This window comes from Oncorhynchus keta, chromosome 10 (genome assembly GCF_023373465.1).
Source record: "Oncorhynchus keta strain PuntledgeMale-10-30-2019 chromosome 10, Oket_V2, whole genome shotgun sequence".
Taxonomy (NCBI): domain Eukaryota; kingdom Metazoa; phylum Chordata; class Actinopteri; order Salmoniformes; family Salmonidae; genus Oncorhynchus; species Oncorhynchus keta.
Window position 1 is genome coordinate 22963473 of NC_068430.1, and position 23252 is coordinate 22986724.

Genomic DNA, 23252 nt, shown 5'->3' on the forward strand with positions numbered 1-23252 from the left:
ACATTTCAAATGGAATGTTCTGCGGAAGCAGACTGTATTCACGGTAAATGCTGCATACAGTGAGCTCCAAATGTATTAGGACAGCGACACAATTTTTGTTGTTTTGGCTCTTTATTCAAGCACTTTGGATTTGAAATGACTAGGAGGTTAAAGGGCAGACTGTCAGCTTTAAATTGAGGGTATTTTCATTCCTATCTGGTGAACCATTAAGAAATTACAGTGCTTTTTGCACATAGTCCCCCATTTTAGGGGACCAAAATTAATCTGTCAAATTCACTTATACAGTATGTGTATTAAAGTGGTAAAAAGTTAAGTATTTGGTCCCATATTCATAGAACACAATGACTACATCAAGCTTGTTACTCTGCAAATGTGTTTAATGCATTTCCTGTCTGTTTTGATTGTGTTTTAGATTAGTTTGTGACCAATAGAAATGAATGGTAAATAATGTATTGTGTCATTTTGGAGTAACTTTTATTGTAAATAAGAATAGAGTATTTTCTAAACACTTCTAAATTCATGTGGATGCTACCATGATTACGGATAATCCTGAATGAATCAAGAATAATGATGAGTGAGAAAGTAACAGACGCACAAATATTATACCCAAAATCTGCCATTATTGTAATTGTGAAAGGTTAGCATGTCTTGGGGGTATGACATTTCTAGCACGCAATCTGTAACACTTCAGCAATACAGACTGAATAGAGTCCTAAAGTAGGCTACATTTACTATATTTTACCTCACCAGCTGATGTTTACAATATTTATATACATATGCTTATAGAGCCTATGATAGATTATACATAAACCATCAACGTCTTTAGTTACCATGTTTTGGTTGTCAGTGTGTGAGAAAAGGCTTTTCTGGCCAAGTGATATAAATGTATTACATCTGCTATGCCTATGAGAGTTTCTGTGCAATTTGTTGCTGTAATCTGACATTTAGTTTTTACAGAAAATATGGCCTCGATCGCCCACCTGCAGGATATCAAAAGGAAGCTGGAACAGAATGATAGCTCAGAGTTCTCTTGTGGGCAAAACCAATGGCATCTCTGGGACCACATGCCTTTCTTGTGCTGTGCAGAGCTTGGTGATATATGTCTGTGCCTCCTCCTCCAGGAAACTCAACCCAAAAGGGCATATACTCTATCAATCCCACACAGTCTCGTATTAACCGCCAGCTCTGCCATCTCTCACAGCAGCAGCCTCTGAATCTGCACACAGACAGCCAGATGTCTTACACCTGACCTCTGCTCCGCAAAATACATCATCACCTACATGCCGTTCAAAGGAAAAACAGACAGCCATTTTGTTCTCATCGAAGTCAAAGTAAACCCAGCTGTTTGTGGAAAAAAATGAACTATGCTGTAAAAAAGAAACGTGTCAAAGTAAACCCATTTCAGAGACTGTCTAATGCAATCAGATGCAGCAGTTTTATCCAGCAATTGTTTTACACAGAGGCGCTGGGTGCACACAGCAGAACTGTCCAAACTGGATTTATCTTGTTCAAAGGCACATCTTAAAATGTCTACTCATGGATAAACAAGCAATTGCTAAATTCTTAATTCTGCTCCGTTTTGGAGCATCTTTAGCATTTCATTTGAGTCTCATGCCTCTATCCAGGGGGATATCTTTTTGTATTCATCAATACTTTCCTTTCTTTGTTCACTTAAGAAAAATGAGATTATAAATAAATGGATGAGAGTTCAGTGTCTGTGATGTGTAATTCCTCCATGGTACTGACTGGGAATTATATTGCGCTCTCTAGATGAGTAGCCATGTCCCTATCTTTAATGCACCATGTAGTGGAGACAATCCAGATGCCAAAGATCTTCTTCATAGTTGGGCAAGAGCAGTATGCCTCTACTGCTAGGGCAGTATGTCTCTACTGCTAAGGCAGTATGTCTCTACTGCTAGGGCAGTATGTCTCTACTGCTAAGGCAGTATGTCTCTACTGCTAGGGCAGTATGTCTCTACTGCTAGGGCAGTATGTCTCTACTGCTAGGGCAGTATGTCTCTACTGCTAGGGCAGTATGTCTCTACTGCTAGGGCAGTATGCCTCTACTGCTAGGGCAGTATGCCTCTACTGCTAAGGCAGTATGTCTCTACTGCTAGGGCAGTATGTCTCTACTGCTAAGGCTGTATGGCTCTACTGCTAGGGCAGTATGGCTCTACTGCTAGGGCAGTATGTCTCTACTGCTAGGGCAGTATGTCTCTACTGCTAGGGCAGTATGGCTCTACTGCTAGGGCAGTATGTCTCTACTGCTAAGGCAGTATGTCTCTACTGCTAAGGCAGTATGGCTCTACTGCTAGGGCAGTATGGCTCTACTGCTAGGGCAGTATGGCTCTACTGCTAAGGCAGTATTGCTAGTACTTGTCTGTTTGCAGACAATAATAAAGGCAGTTGGTCTTCCTGATAGTCCTGAAGCAGCAGGTCCTTATAGATCAGGCAATAAATGAGTTTTGCTGCATAATCCCAATTTCCTCCTCTTCCTCCTCTTCCTCCACTAACCCCAGCGTATCCTGAGAAGGGGAAGTCTAATGGTGGTCAGTGACAACCGCAGGCTCTGACCACCATGTTCCGGTACTTCTTCAGAATGACATTGGAGCTGTCGTCAAAGTAGAGGACAGAGATGCCGTGGAGCTGGGTGGGGGCACAGCAGGGTTTGGGCACTGTCTCTGGGTTTATGAAGTGGACCTGAGGGGGTGAGGGGGGGAGGGGGTAGAATAGAGCACTGTTATTAGAAATATTCAAGTGTGGGGTAAAATGTGCATTGATACTTTTGCAGTTTTCTTTACAGGGTGCAGGACATCAAAGAGTGCTTTGATAAAAAATAATGATAATAATAATAATAATTTACCATTTAATGTAAAGACTCTACAGTGAAACCCTGAGAAAATGCCATATTCAACCCCCTCAGTAATGTATATGATAATATGAAAGCTACAAATATTCTTACCAGAGTCTGCACAATGGCATGATTGGTGGCATTCATATAGGAGTTGAGGGGAAAAGAGCATTCGCCCTGGCAGTAGTACGCTGCATAGCCCTCTGGTGCAATGATCCAGTCCTGAGGGGACAATTGAAAAAATGAATTTCTCATAACAACATCCAACAAATGGGAGATGGAGATAATGTCATATTGAATCTATTCAAGTCATACTCCTATCTAAGTGGGTGAATAGAGAAAGAAGAGGGGGTGCTCAGATCATTACAGTACAGAACAGAGATATCAGGACCTGGTGTGATAGAAGGAGTCGTAGTACTGTACCTGCCATCCCAGATCTCTGAAGCTGACATACAGCTCATGCTTCTTACAGCCCTGTTTCGGGTCTGTGCTGAGGGTCTCTGAAGACAAAGGGAGAAATGAACAGCATACAGATTAATCAGCACAATCAACTGTGATCACTGTCACTTAAACACTGTATGATAGAGGTGTTCCTAGTTAAATATTATTCATAGCCTGAAAATTAAGTTTAGAAGTTTATAAAAATGTTGACTGACTCATTAACCTCCAAGTGGGTAATTTGTGTACCTGCTGCAGCCTCAGCAACCTTCAGTGCGTCCTGGGCATTCCTGGGGTTTTTAGAGCGGTTGGGGTTGCGCCCCTTGTGGCCGTGGACTGAGCGGACGCTGCGGAGACGAACCTCAGTTCCCTTAAAGAAGGCCACCATAAAGGGCTGCTTGTCCTGTAGCCCACTGCCCCACACCAGCCCTACTAGCCTGGGGTTCACACTCTGGCCTGTAGAGGGAGACAGAAATACATGAACATGTCAGTCCAGATAACATGTTGATATTTTTTAATTCAATGTTATGTGGTGGGTGTACCAGCCCTAGAGATCTACCTCTGTTGGACCAGCGGCCATTCAGTACTCTTATAACTTATGACAGTGACTCACCGTCCATGCTCTCTAGAGTTAGCTGCAGGCCCAAGTTCTGGTCCAGGTTCACTACCCACTGGTTACTGGTGGCTGTGATGTCAAACACCAGCCAGCCTTCCTCTATAGCCCACACCACACGCGTGTCCAGCAGGAACAGGTCCTCCTCACTGAGGGGCACATTGACTACTAACATTAGATACACAGCACATAAAGTCTCAGTTAGATACACAACAAAGAGTTACAGACCTAGGAAGTGTGTTCTTCTAAATTCTAACATTTGCCTCAAGTCTGGAAAAACATATATAGCCTTGCCACTTCACATTGCATTTCAAACCATTCTCCTTAGTGGCAGTTTGGGATGCTGCTATGTAGTGCAGTATGTAAAAGTAAAGTAGTTATATAAAAGTTGATCTAGATAGCTGATACATATTCCAATAAATAGCAGAGACAGAAGAGACTAGCCACCCGGAGAGAACCCAGGATACAGTAAATCCAAAACAAGAGACGACATGCAGTGTCGATCTAACCCCACCGATAGCCATTATTAAAAGAGGTATCTTTATCACAGATGAAAATTCCCAGACTGATTGAAGCAGATATCACAGCTCTGGGGCAGATCTCACAGACAATGGATTTGTTTACAGATTGAGTTTCAGGCCCCCGGGCCCACAACACAGACTGTTTCTTTTTCTTGCCGCCTTGTTGTCTGTATGGAAGGGATGTGTGTCTCTGAATGACAATGGTGTTGTTCTTAGCACCGACATAGCCTCACTGTCACCTCTGTGGGACAGGCCATGCCTACACATGACTGGGCTCTGATGTCACTTAGCAGGACAAGCTGTGTGTGTGTGTGTGTGTGTGTGTGTGTGTGTGTGTGTGTGTGTGTGTGTGTGTGTGTGTGTGTGTGTGTGTGTGTGTGTGTGTGTGTGTGTGTGTGTGTGTGTGTGTGTGTGTGTGTGTGTGTGTGTGTGTGTGTGTGCGTTTTTTCTAGGTGGACAAATCAAACTGTTGTTCACTACAATCATAACGGCTAGTGTGGCCAAAAAGAGAGGGGTTGGGTGGAGGGAGGGGAGGGTTGCTAGGTATTAGAGAATGGGGATTAAGTGAATGATGGTGGCGTGGGGAGTGAGGGTGGTGTTTGAGGGGGTGTTCTATATGGTCAAGGTGGGTCTCTGCAGTTTTAGGGAGTAGTATACTGTTTTATAAGGCCACACACATGAAGATTAATGGAAGAGGTGTCACCTGTCAGGGGGCTCCTGTAGCACCTGGTACACGTTCACATGGAAGGTCTCATTCTCATAGTGTTCTCCGATATAGTCCTTGTAGATTCTGAACTCTGCAGCGGAGACAGCTTCTCCCTCTGGGATATGGGACAAGTCAAAGCGGAATTCCCTGTTGCGCCGAGAAGACAGGACGTTCTGATCCAGCTCAACTGTTGAGAGGGGATAGTGGGAGAAAAGAGGTTACTCACTACCCATACCAACTGATCCCGGATCTGCTTTTTCCAACAGCTAACCTCATCCATTAAAACCTGCACAACTAACACAACGAACACTGACCCTGGAGGGTTAAAGGCACATCCCTTTTCTCCCCATATTCCCTGGTCTGTTGAAACAGTGGGGGGTGCATGTGTACCAACACACTCAGTGCTGTGAATACACTCAGATCAGCAGCCAGGTGGTGGTTTAATTCTGCCAAAGAATGTTGCTGAATCAAAGTCTTCTAATCCACATTGCTCCGCCCACATCTCAGAAGCACTGTGTAAAAATAGGAAACTCCTGCTTCCATGAGGGAGCTGATTGATCTTAACATCAGTCTGCATAAAGCGCCAATTGGGGGGCTCCATGTTTAAATTACACACGTGCTGACCACAAGAAAAGCTTAAAGCGATGCCAGAAAAACCACAGCAGCCAATCCAATGCCCATACATACACCCTGTAGAAACACTATGATCCTAATGTCATAATCCTCAAAATGTTATCAATAATCCACCATAGGAGAATACGTTTAACCACTATACATGATACATGAAGTACTATATTCTGGAGGGGAATGATAATAGAGTATTTATATGAATGGTCTTTCTGAGAGTAGGCTAGGCCTGATATCAGTCCCCCAACTGAGATCCACGGTGTCCCACCCTGCCCTGAAACAGCTGAGCCACTCTCAGAGTTTCCACAATAATGGTGGTGGGGCAGAGCCAAAGATTTCCTGAAGGTTTCCAGCGCTGTGTTTTTACAGCGTTACCCAATGTGTTTGTCCTTGGAAAGCTTAGTGGAGGTCTCTTGAGCAACGGGGGACTTCCCACACTGGAGGTGTGCAGAGTGGAGCCATGATTACCCATCTTAAACACATCCTGCCCACTAGCAGCCCCCATGACATCATATGTCTGTCTCACTGGTGCCTTGGTATTGTTTCAGTACCGAACACACACACACACACACACACACACACACACACACACACACACACACACACACACACACACACACACACACACACACACACACACACACACACACACACACACACACACACACACACACACACACATACACAACTTAATGCAGCACACATGCACCCAACGCCTTAAAGGCCAGAAAACAACTTTTAACCACACACACACACCGTAAAGAGCATTCTGAACCATGCAAGTCATTTTTTAAACGATGGAAAGAAACCTGGGCGTTTTTATGAAGGCAATAATTGCTCGTAAGGTCTTGGTGTGTTTACGTTAGGGACCATTAGCTCCAGAGATCAGCCCTCAGATATGCAAACTTCTCTCTGTGAGGCATTTCAACACTTTTCTTAGCTCATGACACAGGGTTCAACATGCGGCGCTGGCGTGGCACAATCGATAGCCTGTTTGTTTATAATGAATCATTTTCAGCTGCCAATCAAAATGTATGGGTGAAGTTAATAAATATCCTACATCAGAGGAAAAACTAAAACCTAGAAAATCTACTTGGTATAAAATAAAGTGAGCTGGAACACAATGATCATTTTATTCACCAAACAGGCTTTGATAAACCTTGCTTAGCATTTCAGTTGTAACTGCGTCTTTAAAAAAAGGAAACCATCTTTAAAGAAGAGATTCAAAAATGATTAGAGGAATTATACAACTTTGAGTATCGAGAACAAATACCCTGCATGAGTCGCTTATTTCCACCCCAAATCAGATTACTATGACAGTCAGGTTTCAATTTAGCCTGTTGGGTTCACAAACCTGTTACAAGGCAAACTTTGACCATACAGCACCATCTTCTTAATTTCATTTCACATGGAGCAATGTGAAAGATAACTGATAAGCCTGTCTCTTATTCCCATATGCGGCAGGTGTGTTCTCATGGAAGCAAGAACATCCCAAAGACATCTGTGTCTGCCTATGGCAGAGTCCCAACAAGAGGAACTAGCAGTATAAGGAATGCAGGTCAACTAAGTCCAACCAGGAACCATGCAGTCAGGTTATAGTCAGATTGGTTCAGCAGTGTAAAGTCAGACTTGAGCTCTCCACTCCACAGTATGGCTATAGCTCCATTATAACGACACAGATGTGCAGACAAGCTACAGACGTGTGCGGTCAAACTGCAGCTGTATAGTCAGATGTGTTGCATAGTCATGGAAATTAATACATATTGATAGTGGGCAGACTGGATGGTGGTTGGGGATTCTAACAGTCCTGAGTCTATGTGGGGAAATGGTACACAGTGGGGCAAAAAAGTATTTAGTCAGCCACCAATTGTGCAAGTTCTCCCACTAACAGAAGATGAGAGAGGCCTGTAATTTTCATCATAGGTACACTTCAACTATGACAGACTAAATGAGAAGAAAAAAAATCCATGTATAATGAATGTATTTGCAAATTATCCTTCATTCATGCTGCCAAACATACCCTCGTAAAACTGACTATCCTACCGATCCTTGACCTTGGCGATGTCATTTACAAAATAGCCTCCAACACTCTACTCAGCAAATTGGATGCAGTCTATCACAGTGCCATCCGTTTTGTCACTAAAGCACCTTATACCACCCACCGCTGCGACTTGTATGCTCTAGTTGGCTGGCCCTCGCTACATATTCGTCGCCAGACCCACTGGCTCCAGGTCATCTACAAGTCCATGCTAGGTAAAGCTCCGCCTTATCTCAGTTCACTGGTCACGATGGCAACACCCATCCGTAGCACGCGCTCCAGCAGGTGTATCTCACTGATCATCCCTAAAGCCAACACCTAATTCGGCCGCCTTTCGTTCCAGTACTCTGCTGCCTGTGACTGGAACGAATTGCAAAAATCGCTGAAGTTGGAGACTTTTATCTCCCTCACCAACTTCAAACATCAGCTATCTGAGCAGCTAACCGATCGCTGCAGCTGTACATAATCTATTGGTAAATAGCCCACCCATTTTCACCTACCTCATCCCCACAGTTGTTATGTTTTTACTTTTCTGCTCTTTTGCACACCAATATCTCTCTACCTGTACATGATCATCTGATCATTTATCACTCCAGTGTTAATCTGCAATATTGTAATTATTCGCCTACCTCCTCATGCCTTTTGCACACATTGTATATAGACTCCCCTTTTTTTCTACTGTGTTATTGACTTGTTAATTGTTTACTCCATGTGTAACTCTGTGTTGTCTGTTCACACTGCTATGCTTTATCTTGGCCAGGTCGCAGTTGCAAATGAGAACTTGTTCTCAACCAGCCTTCCTGGTTAAATAAAGGTGAAATGAAAAAAATAAAAAAATAAAAAAATTTGGTCAATAACAAAAGTTTATCTCAATACTTTGTTACATACCCTTTGTTGGCAATGACAGAGGTCAAACGTTTGCTGTAAGTCTTCACAAGGTTTTCAAACCTTCCTCCATGCAGATCTCATCTAGAGCAGTGATGTTTTGGGGCTGTTGCTGGGGAACACGGACTTTCAACTCCCTCCAAAGATTTTCTACCTATGATGAAAATTACAGGCCTCTCTCATCTTTTTAAGTGGGAGAACTTGCACAATTGGTGGCTGACTAAATACTTTTTTTGCCCCACTGTATGTACACACAAAACAAATGAGTAAAAAGGATACCCTACAGCAGTTTCATTTCAATATATTAAATTCACTTAGGGGAAAGAAGAAAAAATATGTCCACCATTCCTCAAGAACAGGGCATGAGAAGCCAAAGCTTTTTCCACCTTTAATTTGTTTAGGAAATGAAGGAAGCAAGACTAATAAAACTGAACTGATTCCATCATTTCCGAGATGCGTCAACATTGGCCACCTAAATACCTGCACATTGAGAGAGGGGGTAGAAAAGTTATCTTTCCCTCACTGGAAGCTGCGGTCTATCGAGGGGAAATGCCTTAATCCAGTTTGGCTTTAAGCTATCACTCCAGGGACTAGAGGTCCACCGATTATGATTTTTCAACGCCGATACCGATACCGATTATTGGAGGACCAAAAAAGCCGATACCGATTAGTCGTACATTTTTTTACATGTATTTATTTATTTGTAATAATAACAACTACAACAATACTGAATGAACACTTTTAGTTTAACTTAATATAATACATCAATAAAATCAATTTAGCATCGTTGCCCATCGCTCCACAAAATAAATAATCAAACATGTTCAATTTAGTTTAAATAATGCAAAAACAAAGTGTTGTAAAAGAAAGTAAAAATGCAATATGTGCCATGTAAAAAAGCTAACGTTTCAGTTCCTTGCTCAGAACATGAGAACATATGAAAGCTGGTGGTTCCTTTTAACATGAGTCTTCAATATTCCCAGGTAAGAAGTTTTAGGTTGTAGTTATTATAGGACTGGGAAGCGCACTGGAGGCCTGGTGCATGGAGCCGGCACAGGTGGCACCGGACTGGTGACACGCACTTCAGGGCGAGTGTGAGGAACTGGCACAGGACGTACTGGACTGGGGCATGGTGCGTGGATCCGGCACAGATGGCACCGGACTGTTGACACGCACTTCAGGGAGGGTGCGGGGAGCTGGCACAGGACGTACCGGACTAGGAAGGCGCACTGAAGGCCAGATGCGTGAAGCCGGCACAGACTTCACCAGACTGCTGACAGGCTCTTCAGGTCGAATGTTGAGCAGAACACACTTGACCAATATCTCTCTCTCCCCCCAACTTCTCCATCGCCTCCCTGACGGTCTCTGGCTCTTCCCTCTGCTCAGCCGCCAGCTCCATGTGCCACCCCCCAAAACCAATAATCTTTGGGTTTCTGTGGCAGCGGACTGAAGACACACTCCTCATGGCGAGTGCGAGGAACCGGCACAGCACATACCGGGCTGGGAAGGCGCACTGGTGGCCTGGTGCGTGGAGCCGGCACAGATGGCACCGGACTGATGACACGCTCTTCAGCACGCCTGCGCTGTAGCCTACTCCTCGCCTCCACCTCTCTCCGGTATCCCTCATTGAATTCCTCCACCGTCTGCCATTTGGGCTCTGGCACTCCCCGCTGCTCAGTCGACCACCCCATGTGCCCCCCCAAAAACAATTCTTGGGGATTCTGTGGCCGCGGCCCCCGGCGTCGTCGCTGTCCTTCTTGATCTTTATGCGACTCCCGCCAAGGAAGGGTCTCGCATCCACTCCTGATCTCCTCCCAGGTCCAACTCACCTTCTCCTCCTTGGCACGCTGCTTGGTCCTTGCTTGGTGGGATATTCTGTCACGATCGTGATGAAAGACGGACCAAGGCACAGCGTGATTGTAGTACCACATCTTTATTTAAGTGAAAATTCTACAAAACAATAAACCAACAACGAAACTTGAAAGTAATGGTGCTACATGCACATACACAAAACAATATCCCGCAAAGCAGGTGGGAGATAGGTCTTCCTAAATATGATCCCCAATTAGAGGCAATGATTACCAGCTGCCTCTAATTGGGAACTCTACAAATTACTAACATAGAAAATAAATGACTAGAACACCCCCCCTAGTCACGCTCTGACGTAAACACCCGACCTAAAGAACTGAGGGCTCTCTATTGTCAGGGCGTGACATCTATACCATTTGTATTTCATATACCTTTGAATATTGGATGTTCTTATAGGCACTTTAGTATTGCCAGTGTAACAGTATAGCTTCCGTCCCTCTCCTCGCCCCTACCTGGGCTCGAACCAGGAACACACTGACAATCCACATCCACAAAAGCCGCGATCCTTGCAGAGCAAGGGGAACAACTACTTCAAGGTCTCAGAGCCATTGAAACCCTATTAGCGGGCGCACCCCGCTAACTAGCTCCGGAGTTGATAGACTTGAAGTCATAAACAGCTCAATGCTTGAAGCACAGCGAAGAGATGCTGGCAAATGCACGAAAGTGCTTATTTAAATGAATGCTTATGAGCCTGCCACTGCCTACCACCACTCAGTCAGACTGCTCTATCAAATATAAAATCCTATACAAATCATAACATAATAACACACAGAAATACAAGCCTTAGGTAATTCATTTGGTCAAATCCGGAAACTATCATTTCGAAAACAAAACATTTTTTCTTTCAGTGAAATACGGAACAGTTCCATATTTTATCTAACGGGTGGCACCCATAAGTCTAAATATTCCTGTTACATTGCACAAACTTCAATGTTATGTAATAATTACGTAAAATTCTGGCAAATTAGTTCGCAACGAGCCAGGTGGGCCAAACTGTTGCATATACCCTGACTCTGCGTGCAATGAACACAAGAGAAGTGACACAATTTCCCTAATTTCATATTGCCTGCTAACCTGGATTTCTTTTAACTAAATATGAAGGTTTAATAAAATATACTTCTGTGTATGGATTTTAAGAAAGGCATTGATGTTAATGGTTAGGTACAGTCGTGCAACGATTGTGCTTTTTTGAAAATGCGCTTTTGTTAAATCATCCCCCATTTGGTGAAGTTGGCTGTCTTTGTTAGGAATAAATAGTCTTCGCAAAGTTCACAACGAGCCAGGCGGCCCAAACTGCTGCAAATACCCTGACTCTGTTGCACAGAACGCAAGAGAAGTGACACAGTTTCCCTAGTTAAAAGAAATTCATGTTAGCAGGCAATATTAACTAAATATGCAGGTTTAAAATATATATACTTGTGTATTGATTTTAAGAAAGGCGTTGATGTTTATGGTTAGTTACACATTGGTGCAAAGACAGTGCTTTTTTCGTGAATGCGCTTGTTAAATCACCCATTTGGCGAAGTAGGCTATGATTCAATGATAAATTTACAGGCACCGCATCGATTATATGCAACGCAGGACACGCTAGATAAACTAGTAATATCATCAATCATATGTAGTTAACTAGTGATTATGTTAAGATTGATTGTTTTTTATAAGATATGTTTAATGCTAGCTAGCACCTTACCTTGGCTCCTTGCTGCACTCGCATAACAGGTAGTAAGCCTGCCACGCAGTCTCCTCCTGGAGTGCAATGTAATCGGCCACGATCGGTGTCCAAAAATGCCGATCACTGACTGTTATGAAAACTTGAAATCGGGCCCTAATTCATCGGCAATTCCGATTAATCGGTCGACCTCTACCAGGGACCACCAGGACTGGCTCTTTACAAAATGGTGGAACCCACATCTGGAAACAGACTGCCAATCAAATGGAGAGAAGGGCCATGGGTTCATGAGAGGAACGGGGACCCTGCATCCTTCTCATTCTTTCTCTTTTCTCTGCACTTTATATGTACTTACTTCTTCCCTTTTCCTCTATCCCTCCACCCTGCCTCACATACATGCTCGCATAGACACATGAATGGGAATAGAAGGTTAAAAGTGCCAAATCTATTCCTGATGATAAATTGAGAACCTTACACACGCACAATAGGCCATGAAGCCCAACCTGTATCCCTCCTGTAAGCCTTGAGGCAGGACAACGAAGGGGAAAGGGTTGACTTTGGATGAAAAGCCCCAGCCGGATGGGAGCCACAGGCACCACACTGTCTGCTGTTTCACCATAGTGATATTAGACCCGCGATGAGATCTCCAAAGGAAACAAAAGCAGGATTTGGGTTTTATAAACGCAATAATGTCCAAGGAAGCCCCCCCTACTCCTCCCACCCTACCCCCTTGATTTACACACACACACACACACACACACACACACACACACACACACACACACACACACACACACACACACACACACACACACACACACACACACACACACACACACACACACACACACACACACACACACACACACAGCCACCTTAGATGCAGTACCTGTGACCAAAAACACTAAGGTAACCTGCCTAAATGACTACCAACCCATAGCACTCACGTCTGCAGCCATGAAGTGCTTTGAAAGGCTGGTCATGGCTCACATCACAGCTCCAACACCATCAAGTTTGCCGATGACACAACAGTGGTAGGCCTGATCGCAGAAAACGATGAGACAGCCTATAGGGAGGAGGTCAGAGACCTGGCCGTGTGGTGCCAGGACAACAACGTCTCCCTCAATGTGATAACGACAAAGGGGATGATTGTGGACTACAGGAAAAGGAGGTACGAGCACACCCCCATTCTCATCGATGGAGATGTAGTTGAGCAGGTTGAGAGCTTCAAGTTCCCTGGTGTCCACATCACCAACAAACTATCATGGTCCAAACACACCAATACAGTTGTGAAGAGGGCATGACAAAGCCTATTCCTCCTCAGGAGACTGAAAAGTTTTGGTATCCTCAAAAGGTTCTACAGCTACACCATCGAGAGCATCCTGACTGGTTTTTTTCCATCTACGTAACATTGCAAAAATCAGAAACTTTCTGTCCAAAAATTATGCAGAAAAATTTATCCATGCTTTTGTCACTTCTAGGTTAGACTACTGCAATGCTCTACTTTCCGGCTACCCGGATAAAGCACTGAATAAACTTCAGTTAGTGCTAAATACGGCTGCTAGAATCCTGACTAGAACCAGTGCTAGCCTCTCTACACTGGCTTCCTGTCAAAGCAAGGGCTGATTTCAAGGTTTTACTGCTAACCTACAAAGCATTACATGGGCTTGCTCCTACCTATCTCTCTGATTTGGTCCTGCCGTACATACCTACACGTACGCTACGGTCACAAGACGCAGGCCTCCTAATTGTCCCAAGAATGTCTAAGCAAACAGCTGGAGGCAGGGCTTTCTCCTATAGAGCTCCATTTTTATGGAACGGTCTGCCTACCCATGTCAGAGACGCAAACTCGGTCTCAACCTTTAAGTCTTTACTGAAGACTCATCTCTTCAGTGGGTCATATGATTGAGTGTAGTCTGGCCCAGGAGTGTGAAGGTGAACGGAAAGGCTCTGGAGCAACGAACCACCCTTGCTGTCTTTGCCTGGCCGGTTCCCCTCTTTCCACTGGGATTCTCTGCCTCTAACCCTATTACAGGGGCTGAGTCACTGGCTTACTGGGGCCCTCTCATGCCGTCCCTGGAGGGGGTGCGTCACCTGAGTGGGTTGATTCACTGTTGTGGTCGTCCTGTCTGGGATGGCGCCCCCCTTGGGTTGTGCCGTGGCGGAGATCTTTGTGGGCTATACTCAGCCTTGTCTCAGGATGGTAAGTTGGTGGTTGAAGATATCCCTCTAGTGGTGTGGGGGCTGTGCTTTGGCAAAGTGGGTGGGGTTATATCCTTCCTGTTTGGCCCTGTCCGGGGGTGTCCTCGGATGGGGCCACAGTGTCTCCTGACCCCTCCTGTCTCAGCCTCCAGTATTGATGCTGCAGTAGTTTATGTGTCGGGGGGCTGGGGTCAGTTTGTTATATCTGGAGTACCTCTCCTGTCCTATTCGGTGTCCTGTGTGAATCTAAGTGTGCGTTCTCTAATTCTCTCCTTATCTCTTTCTTTCTCTCTCTCGGAGGACCTGAGCCCTAGGACCATGCCCCAGGACTACCTGACATGATGACTCCTTGCTGTCCCCAGTCCACCTGGCCATGCTGCTGCTCCAGTTTCAACTGTTCTGCCTTACTATTATTCGACCATGCTTGTCATTTGTGAACATTTGAACATCTTGGCCATGTTCTGTTATGATCTCCACCCGGCACAGCCAGAAGAGGACTGGCCACGCCACATATGCCCTCTCTAATTCTCTCTTTCTTTCTCTCTCTCGGAGGACCTGAGCCCTAGGACCGTGCCCGATGACTCCTTGCTGTCCCCAGTCCACCTGACTGTGCTGCTGCTCCAGTTTCAACTGTTCTGCCTTATTATTATTCGACCATGCTGGTCATTTATGAACATTTGAACATCTTGGCCATGTTCTGTTATAATCTCCACCCGGCACAGCCAGAAGAGGACTGGCCACCCCACATAGCCTGGTTCCTCTCTAGGTTTCTTCCTAGGTTTTGGCCTTTCTAGGGAGTTTTTCCTAGCCACCGTGCTTCTACACCTGCATTGCTTGCTGTTTGGGGTTTTAGGCTGGGTTTCTGTACAGCACTTTGAGATATCAGCTGATGTACGAAGGGCTATATAAATACATTTGATTTGATTTGATTTGACTGGTTACATCACTGCCTGGAATGGCAACTGCTCAGCCTCCGACGACAAGGCACTACAGAGGGTAGTGCGTACGGCTCAGTACATCATTGGGGCCAAGCTTCCTGCAATTAAGGACCTCTATACCAGGCGGTGTCAGAGGAAGGCCCTAAAAATTGTCACTGGCTCCAGCCACCCTTGTCATAGACTGTTATCTCTGCTACCGCACGGCAAGCGGTATCGGAGCGCCAAGTCTAGGTCCAAAAGGCTTCTTAACAGCTTCTACACCCAAGCCATAAGACATAAGACTGTTTATCATCTATGCATAGTCACTTTAACTCTACCTACATGTACATATTACCTCAATTAAATCAACTAACCGGTGCCCCCACACATTGCCTCTGTACCGGTACCCCCTGTATGTAGCCTCGCTATTGTTATTTTACCGCTGCTGTTTAATTATTTGTTACTTTTATTTTCTATTTTTTACTTTACACTTATTTTTCTTAAAACTTCTAAAATCATTGTTGGTTAAGGGCTTGTAAATAAGCATTTCACTGTAAGGCTATTCGGCGCATGTGACAAATAAAATTTGATTTGAGTCTTTATCTCCCTGTTGATTTGTCCTGCCCTCCCCAGGGTACTGAAATGCCTGTCCAAATCATGCTAAACAAAGCCTTGCTAAAGCCGGTCTCCCAGAGCACTGAAGGGATTCAGGGGAAATCGGATACAGCCATGTTGTCATAACATTTACAACTCAGAATGCAGAAGAATCTTATCTAAAGAGAACGTTACCATAAGCCTCCACGTTTAGAAGCTGCACACAAATGGAACGTCACTCACACACAAACACTTAGCTCATGCACTCGGTTCAACAGTAGAGTTATGTCTGCAAAGTGCTCACAAACAACAAAACGGCAGTAAAGAAAGCTTTCACCCTTAAATACTTATGCCAACAGGTGAACTGTGAGTAAGCCTGCTTTCTACAGTCAACTCCTGTGATTTAAGGCAAGGTTAAGCCAGAGAGACTGACTCCTAACTGGAGCATCTACTGGGTCCTCAGCAGTGCTCTGTCTGACCAGCACAACACAACCACCTTTCACCTTGCCTGACCTCTGCTCTCCTGGTCAGTATTCCTATAGACCAGACAGGTCCAAAGAGAAACCATGGTAGGAAGTTTTGTTAAAAAAATGGAAAACTGTTATTTACTGAGTAGAAGGCTACCTACCCTACACTCTAAAAAAAAAAGAGTACCACCTAGAACCTAAAACAGTTATTTGGCCATAATAGTTTGGTTACAGGTAGAACCTTTTGGGTTCCATGTAAAACGCTTTCACTGAGAGTTCTATGTGGAACCCAAAAGGGTTCTCCTATGGGGATGGCCAGAAAACAATTTTTTTTCTACAAGTGTATGAGCAATTGAGACACTGAATGAGTCAAAGTAAGCATAATGAGTGTATTAGCATTACAGTGCAGTGTCAGATAAATCAGAGTAAACCTAAACAAGCAGCTGTTTAATTATTGTGTTTAGGTCATGTTCATGTGAGATGTGTTGAGTAAAAAAACTATTTAGAAGGTATTGTAAGATAAGAGCTTCTGTGTCAAGACTGGGTCATCGTTTGTGCAAAGGTGAAATAAACTGTTTTTTGCTTTCAAAAATAAAGTGAGCAATCGCGAAATATATGTTTTATATCATGTAGGCTAAACAATAACATGTCAATTAATATCCATCGAAATGAATGGATACGTCTCTGGATATGGTGATAAGTAGGACATACCAAGATTGACAAAGCTCATCACCATATCCGCGTCATTGAGGAAAATACTGTTTTGCTGGGTCACCATCTGGGGCCCCTGGGTCGTTAAAACGGGCTTATAATATGAAAAGCCTGCTGGCTGTTGTCCGTCCGTGGAAATAGCGTTGTACAAATCCAGCATGAACATCGGGGCAGCGTTTTGTTTGGTGTAGATATGCGGCCGGGGCCGGTGGGGCAGCCCCAGGATGGAGAGGATTTCCCGCTGCATCTCCCGGCGCTCCTGGCTCCTCAGACGGCGCTGGATGAAGCTGGAGTGAACCTCGTTATCAAGAGTGATGTTAGACAAAGTTGTCTCAGCCAAAATACAATAACCCCACGCAAGAAGCAGTGCCGAAGCTCGTCGACGCAATAAAGTCGCCATTTTCAAATTAATGCGTATAATTAATTGATTGATACAAAGATATGCTATCTAAAATGACTGTCCCAAGTCCTCATGCATTTTAGAGCGAGCTTCGACCCTGATAGCCTACTTTAGAAGCTGAATCAAACATCAGCCAATCATCATCAGCTTTGGTGCGCACTGCAATGTCAGGCAAGGCTCCCCTCCTGCCACCGGACTTTACTGAGTTGCAGTATCTGAGGGGAGGGGTCGGTGGGCTTTGGCATGGGATTTCCCTATGGTGGCGGTGTGGGGGGGGTCGAAGACATTTGAGGACATTTTTGCACCTCTATCTTGATAATAGAATAATGGTTGGGGACAAATTTACCCGCGATAACCGTTTAAAACCTTTATTGTCCTATCAAACCTTTGTTTGGACAGATTACAACACGTGCAACAGTTGATCAACTTTTGGAATTATGACTTACTAAAACAAGAAGTCAGTCGTCAGTTAAGTCAGTTAAAGTACTGAAGTAAAAATACTTTAAAGTACTACTTAATTCGTTTTTTGGGGTATCTGTACTTCACTTTACTATTTATATTTTGGCAACTTTTACTTCAGTACATTCCTAAAGAAAATAATGTACTTTTTACTCCATACATTTTCCCTAACACCCAAAAGTACTCCTTAAATTTTGACAGGAAAATTAATCTAGTAGTATTTTACTGGTGTCACGATCGTCGTATAGAGTAAACCAAAGCGCAGCGTGGTGTGAATGCATACTTTAATGATTGACGAAAAACACAAAATACACTAAACAAACAAAACAAACTAACAAGACGAACGTGACCGCTATCGAAACTCTGTGCAAACATGCAACATAACATAGACAATAACCCACAAACCACAATACAAAACAGGCTACCTAAATATGGTTCCCAATCAATCAGAGACAACGACAAACACCTGCCACTGATTGAGAACCATATCAGGCCAAAACACATAGAAACAGACTAACTAGCAGTGGTGGGCCTTAAGGGCCAGCAAGGCCTTCTCTGCTGGCCTAAACATCATCAGAATATATATATATATTTTTCATATATTTTCCCACAAATATGTATTAAATTATTCCCCAGAGTAAGAGTTATACTCTTCATTTCATAGCTTTCCTCTTGGTTGCACTGCTTCCAGCCCCAGGTTGAGATTTGGAGGGCTGGTCTTTATGTTAGATCTTTTATCCAATCATATTCAGCCATCATGTGTTGCCAGGGGTCTAAAATCTGCCCTCGGGCCTTCAGAATCAACAGTGCGGGCGCTTGTAGCTTAAAGTGAATTAAAATTAAAATTTAGTGTCAACCAATCAGCTTTAGAGTTGGCTATTGTATGCCTGCTGGCTACAGGAGTAGAGCGTGCACGTCTTTTGATTGGATTACCAATATTGAGAGGCAAGTACTATGGGCAGGTCTATGCAGAACTAGGAAACTACTAAGCTGTTTTTTCAACCCACAATGGCGGAAGGAGGAGAAGATCGATTTGGTCGAGGATATAATTATAAAGCCATTCTCAAGACAAACTTTTCATGAAAAGTTAGACATTGTAAGGAGAGGTCGCCCGGTCGCCCGACGCCAACGCTACAAAGCCTGTCACAGGCGGGAAAGGGGTTCGTTCGCCACTTTCAAAGTTCCAACTATGAGCGCTATCAATGGCTCACAGGCTCCGAGAAACCCTGCAAACTGTACTGCTGGGAATGCCTATTATTTGAAGGTGATCGACTTGGTGTTTGGAGCCACACTGGCTTTGCAATCTTGAGTTGTCTAAGCAAGGCAGCAACGAGACACCAAAGTACGGCTGGGCACTTACAAGCAATGGTGCTTTTTAGAACTTTTGGGGACACCCGAGTGGATCTACAGCTCAACGAACAAGCGCGCAGGGCAACGGAGCTGCACAATGAAAAGGTGAAGAAACATAGGGAAATATTGAAAATACTGATTAATTGATTGTGTCATGTTTTTGGGTAAACACGAACTGTATTTTTTTGCAGGGGACTTAAAGCTCAAAGTTTGTGGACCAGAAATGGATAGAAGAAGAATATTAATATAACTCTGTTGCACTCGACTATGTTCTTGCCTATTAGTTGAACTGTACTGTATTGTACTCTTCCCCTGCAATTCTCTGAATAAAAATGTAAATTTCAAGGTGACGCAACTGAGGGGCAGCTCTGGACTGAGGGTCAGCTCCGGACTGAGGGGCAGCTCCGGACTGAGGGGCAGCTCCGGACTGAGGGGCAGCTCCGGACTGAGGAGTAGCTCCGGACTGGCTGATGGCTCTGGCAGCTCCTGGCTGGCTGACGGCTCTGGCAGCTCCTGGCTGGCTGACGGCTCTGCCGGCTCCTGGCTGGCTGGTGGCTCTGGCGGCTCCTGGCTGGCTGGTGGCTCTGGCGGCTCCTGGCTGGCTGGTGGCTCTGGCGGCTCCTGGCTGGCTGACGGCTCTGGCGGCTCCTGGCTGGCTGGTGGCTCTGGCGGCTCCTGGCTCACTGGCGGCTCTGGCGGCTCCTGGCTGACTGGCGGGTCTGGCGTCTGACTGGCGGCTCTGGCCGTTCCTGGCTGACTGGCGGCTCTGGCGGCTCAGGACAGACGGGAGACTCTGGCGGCTCAGGACAGACAGGAGACTCTGGCGGCTCAGGACAGATGGGAGACTCTGGCGGCTCAGGACGGACGGGAGACTCTGGCGGCTCAGGACAGACGGGAGACTCTGGCGGCTCAGGACAGACGGGAGACTCTGGCGGCTTAGGACAGACAGGAGACTCTGGCAGTGCTGGGCAGGAGGAAGGCTCTGGCAGCTCTGGGCAGGAGGAAGGCTCTGGCAGTGCTGGACAAGCGGGAGCACCTATAGGGATGAGACGGAGAGACAGCCTGGTGCGCGGGGCTGCCAGTGGAGGGCTGGTGCGTGGAGGTGGCAACGGATAGACCGGGCCGTGAAGGCACACTGGAGATCTTGAGCACCGAGCCTGCCCAACCTTACCTGGTTGAATGCTCCCCGTAGCCAGGCCAGTGCGGCGAGGTGGAATAGCCCGCACTGGGCTGTGCTGGCGAACCGGGGACACCATGCGTAAGGCTGGTGCCATGTATGCCGGCCCGTAGAGACGCAGATGCATAGAGCCGGCTTCATGCCACCTAGCTTGATGCCCACTCTAGCCCGGCAGATACGAGGAGCTGGAATGTACCGAACCGGGCTATGCACATGAACCGGGGACACAGTGCGCTCCACCGCATAACACGGTGCCTGCCCGGTTCCTCTCTCGCTCCAGTAAGCACAGGAAGTTGGCACAGGTCTCCTACCTAGCTTCGCCACACTCCCTGTGTGCCCCCCAATAAATTTGTGTTTTTCGTCAATCATTAAAGTATGCATTCACACCATGCTGCGCTTTGGTCTACTCTAAACGACGATCGTGACAACTGGGTGACTTTCAGTTTTACTTGAGTCATTTTCTATTAAGGTATCTTTACTTTTACTCACATATGGCAATTGAGTACTTTTTCCACCACTGAAATTGTGCACCTGGTAAACTTGCAGGCTGGTGTGCAAACAGTGTATCATTATGACCACAGGTTTATCTACTTTAAGCCTTTCATATAGAGAATATTTACATTTTCTTATATCTCCATTTACAAAAAAAGATTGCAGAGTGCAGTTTAACTGCAGTACAATGCAGTATAACTGCAGTTCAACTGTAGTACACTAAAGTACACTGCAGTTATTCTGCAATTACTGCGTCCAAAATACCACAGTTCACTGCAGTTACTGCACTTTTACTGCAATTTCAGAACTGCAATCTTTTTTCGTAAGGGTCTGCATGTACACATACCAATGCACTCACATCCACACGCAAAAGGACACAAATGTAGAAGTTACAAGAGCTGAAATCACCTGTTTCCAATAGGTCAATCCAGACTCAAAGTTTCTACTCCAGCATAATTTTGGGCAGCAAGTGAAGCATGTGACAGTTAGGGATAGTTGATGACTTCTTGGCACAGCATTGACTCCTGCTGTGTCTGTGCCCACCTTTCCCATTATGGCAAGAGGCCTCAGGCCTGGCATCCAGCGGCATCCCCCCTGCTGGGGGCCATCCCAGGATTCCCTACTGCTCTGCTGCTGAGATAAAATACATTCCAAACTCTATAGTGGACTAAACCCTGATCCCCTTTTTTAGGCTTTATTATCTATGCATAGTCACTTTACCCCTACCTACTGAACATGTCCATATTACATCAATTATCTTGACTAACCCGTACCTCCGCACCTTGACTCGATACCGGTACCCCCTGTATATAGCCTCACTATTGTTATTTTATTGTATTACTTAATCTTTTTACATTAGTTTATTTACCAAATATTTTCTTACTCTGCATTGTTGGTTAAGGGCTTGTAAATAAGCGTTTCACTGTAAGGTCTACACGTGTTATTGTGGGGATCTGACCAAAAACAACTCTTTTTCCTTCTATACCCCTCCGAAAAGTTTACATCCCTCCAACAATATCAGTCTGAAGAGCATGCTTTTTAAATGTTCTATTTAACCAGGCAAGTCAATTAAGAACAAAATCTTATTTACAATGATGGCCTACTGGGGAACAGTGGGATAACTGCCTTGTTCAGCAGCAGAAAGACAGATTCTTACCTTGTCAGCTCGGGGATTCAATCCAGCAACCTTTCGGTTACTGGCCCAACGCTCTGACCACAAGGCTGCCTGCCGCACCTGCCACCCCTGCCGCCTTTTCAGCCTATGATATAAATAAATCACAATAGTATTTTTCTAGGGCCCATTACTCCCCTGTGGTCAATCAAAAGGTAATGGGGGATAATCCCCTAATCCGTCGTTCACACCTGCGGACACATTTGAACCTTAACAATGAGTCAGGGTCCTCCCTTGTTGTGTGCGAGTGATCAACAGCAGCACTGTGGCGACACATGACAAGGGAGGTGCTAATGTTGCCGCTGAATTACAGGACAAGGTGCAAAGTGCCCCACAGCGAGGGGTTGTTTGTGTGGGAGGAGGATGTGGAGAGGCTGAGAACCTGTGGCAATATCCCAACCAGACAAAGCACACACAAGCCTTCCAGACACCCACACTCACACACTCATCTTTTCTATTGTTCAGGTTTTTAAGAAATGGGACTGCAGATTGATTTGAATGTAGTGGCACTGTACGTTACTTCTGAAAATCCACAGCGTAGAAAGAAATCCCCTCATTTGCAGTCCTTGAGCCACTGAACTGAAATGACCTCCTGGCTATAAACATTGTGTTATTCTAATGAAGTTCCATTCAAGTAGCATGCATACATACTTTCACACCCAAAATAGCAAAAATAACTATCCACTATGTGGAGAGACCTCATGTCAAGAACAAAGCCAGTTGTTACCCACATCCAGCTGCCTCAGTCCAAACCATGTCCCAGTCAGAAGTTATGTCTCATGGATTCGGGGTGGAAATAATCCCTTATTCACATGGCTGGATTAATCTAAAGGAAAATATCAAAAGACATGGTTTTCACATGTGGCTAAACTCATATCTTGCCCTATGACAAACAAAACTTCTCATTGGGTGTCATTGCTTGCATTTAAATAGTTTCAGTTATGATTTCAAAACAACTTCCCACTGGGCACACACTGGTTCAATCAAATACTGTTTCCATGTCATTTCAATGAAATTACGTTGAACCAAAGTTGAATTGACTTCTGTGCCCAGTGGGTTCTAACTACCACACATTGAGACATTTTAATGTGGGTT

The 23252-nt window shown here is 45.0% G+C and overlaps 1 protein-coding gene across 1 annotated transcript; it reads right to left on the reverse strand.

Moving 5' to 3' along the window:
* Positions 1-24: 24 nt before the first annotated feature.
* Positions 25-17654, reverse strand: LOC118389463 (bone morphogenetic protein 7-like). The gene is made up of 7 exons (XM_052526702.1): positions 17109-17654; positions 5127-5316; positions 3903-4051; positions 3539-3745; positions 3275-3351; positions 2963-3073; positions 25-2700 (listed from the first exon to the last, which is right to left on the reverse strand). Exons 1-7 carry the CDS (start codon positions 17506-17508, stop codon positions 2551-2553), a joined length of 1284 nt encoding a protein of 427 aa, XP_052382662.1. The 5' UTR covers positions 17509-17654; the 3' UTR covers positions 25-2550.
* Between the last annotated feature and the right edge of the window lie 5598 nt (positions 17655-23252).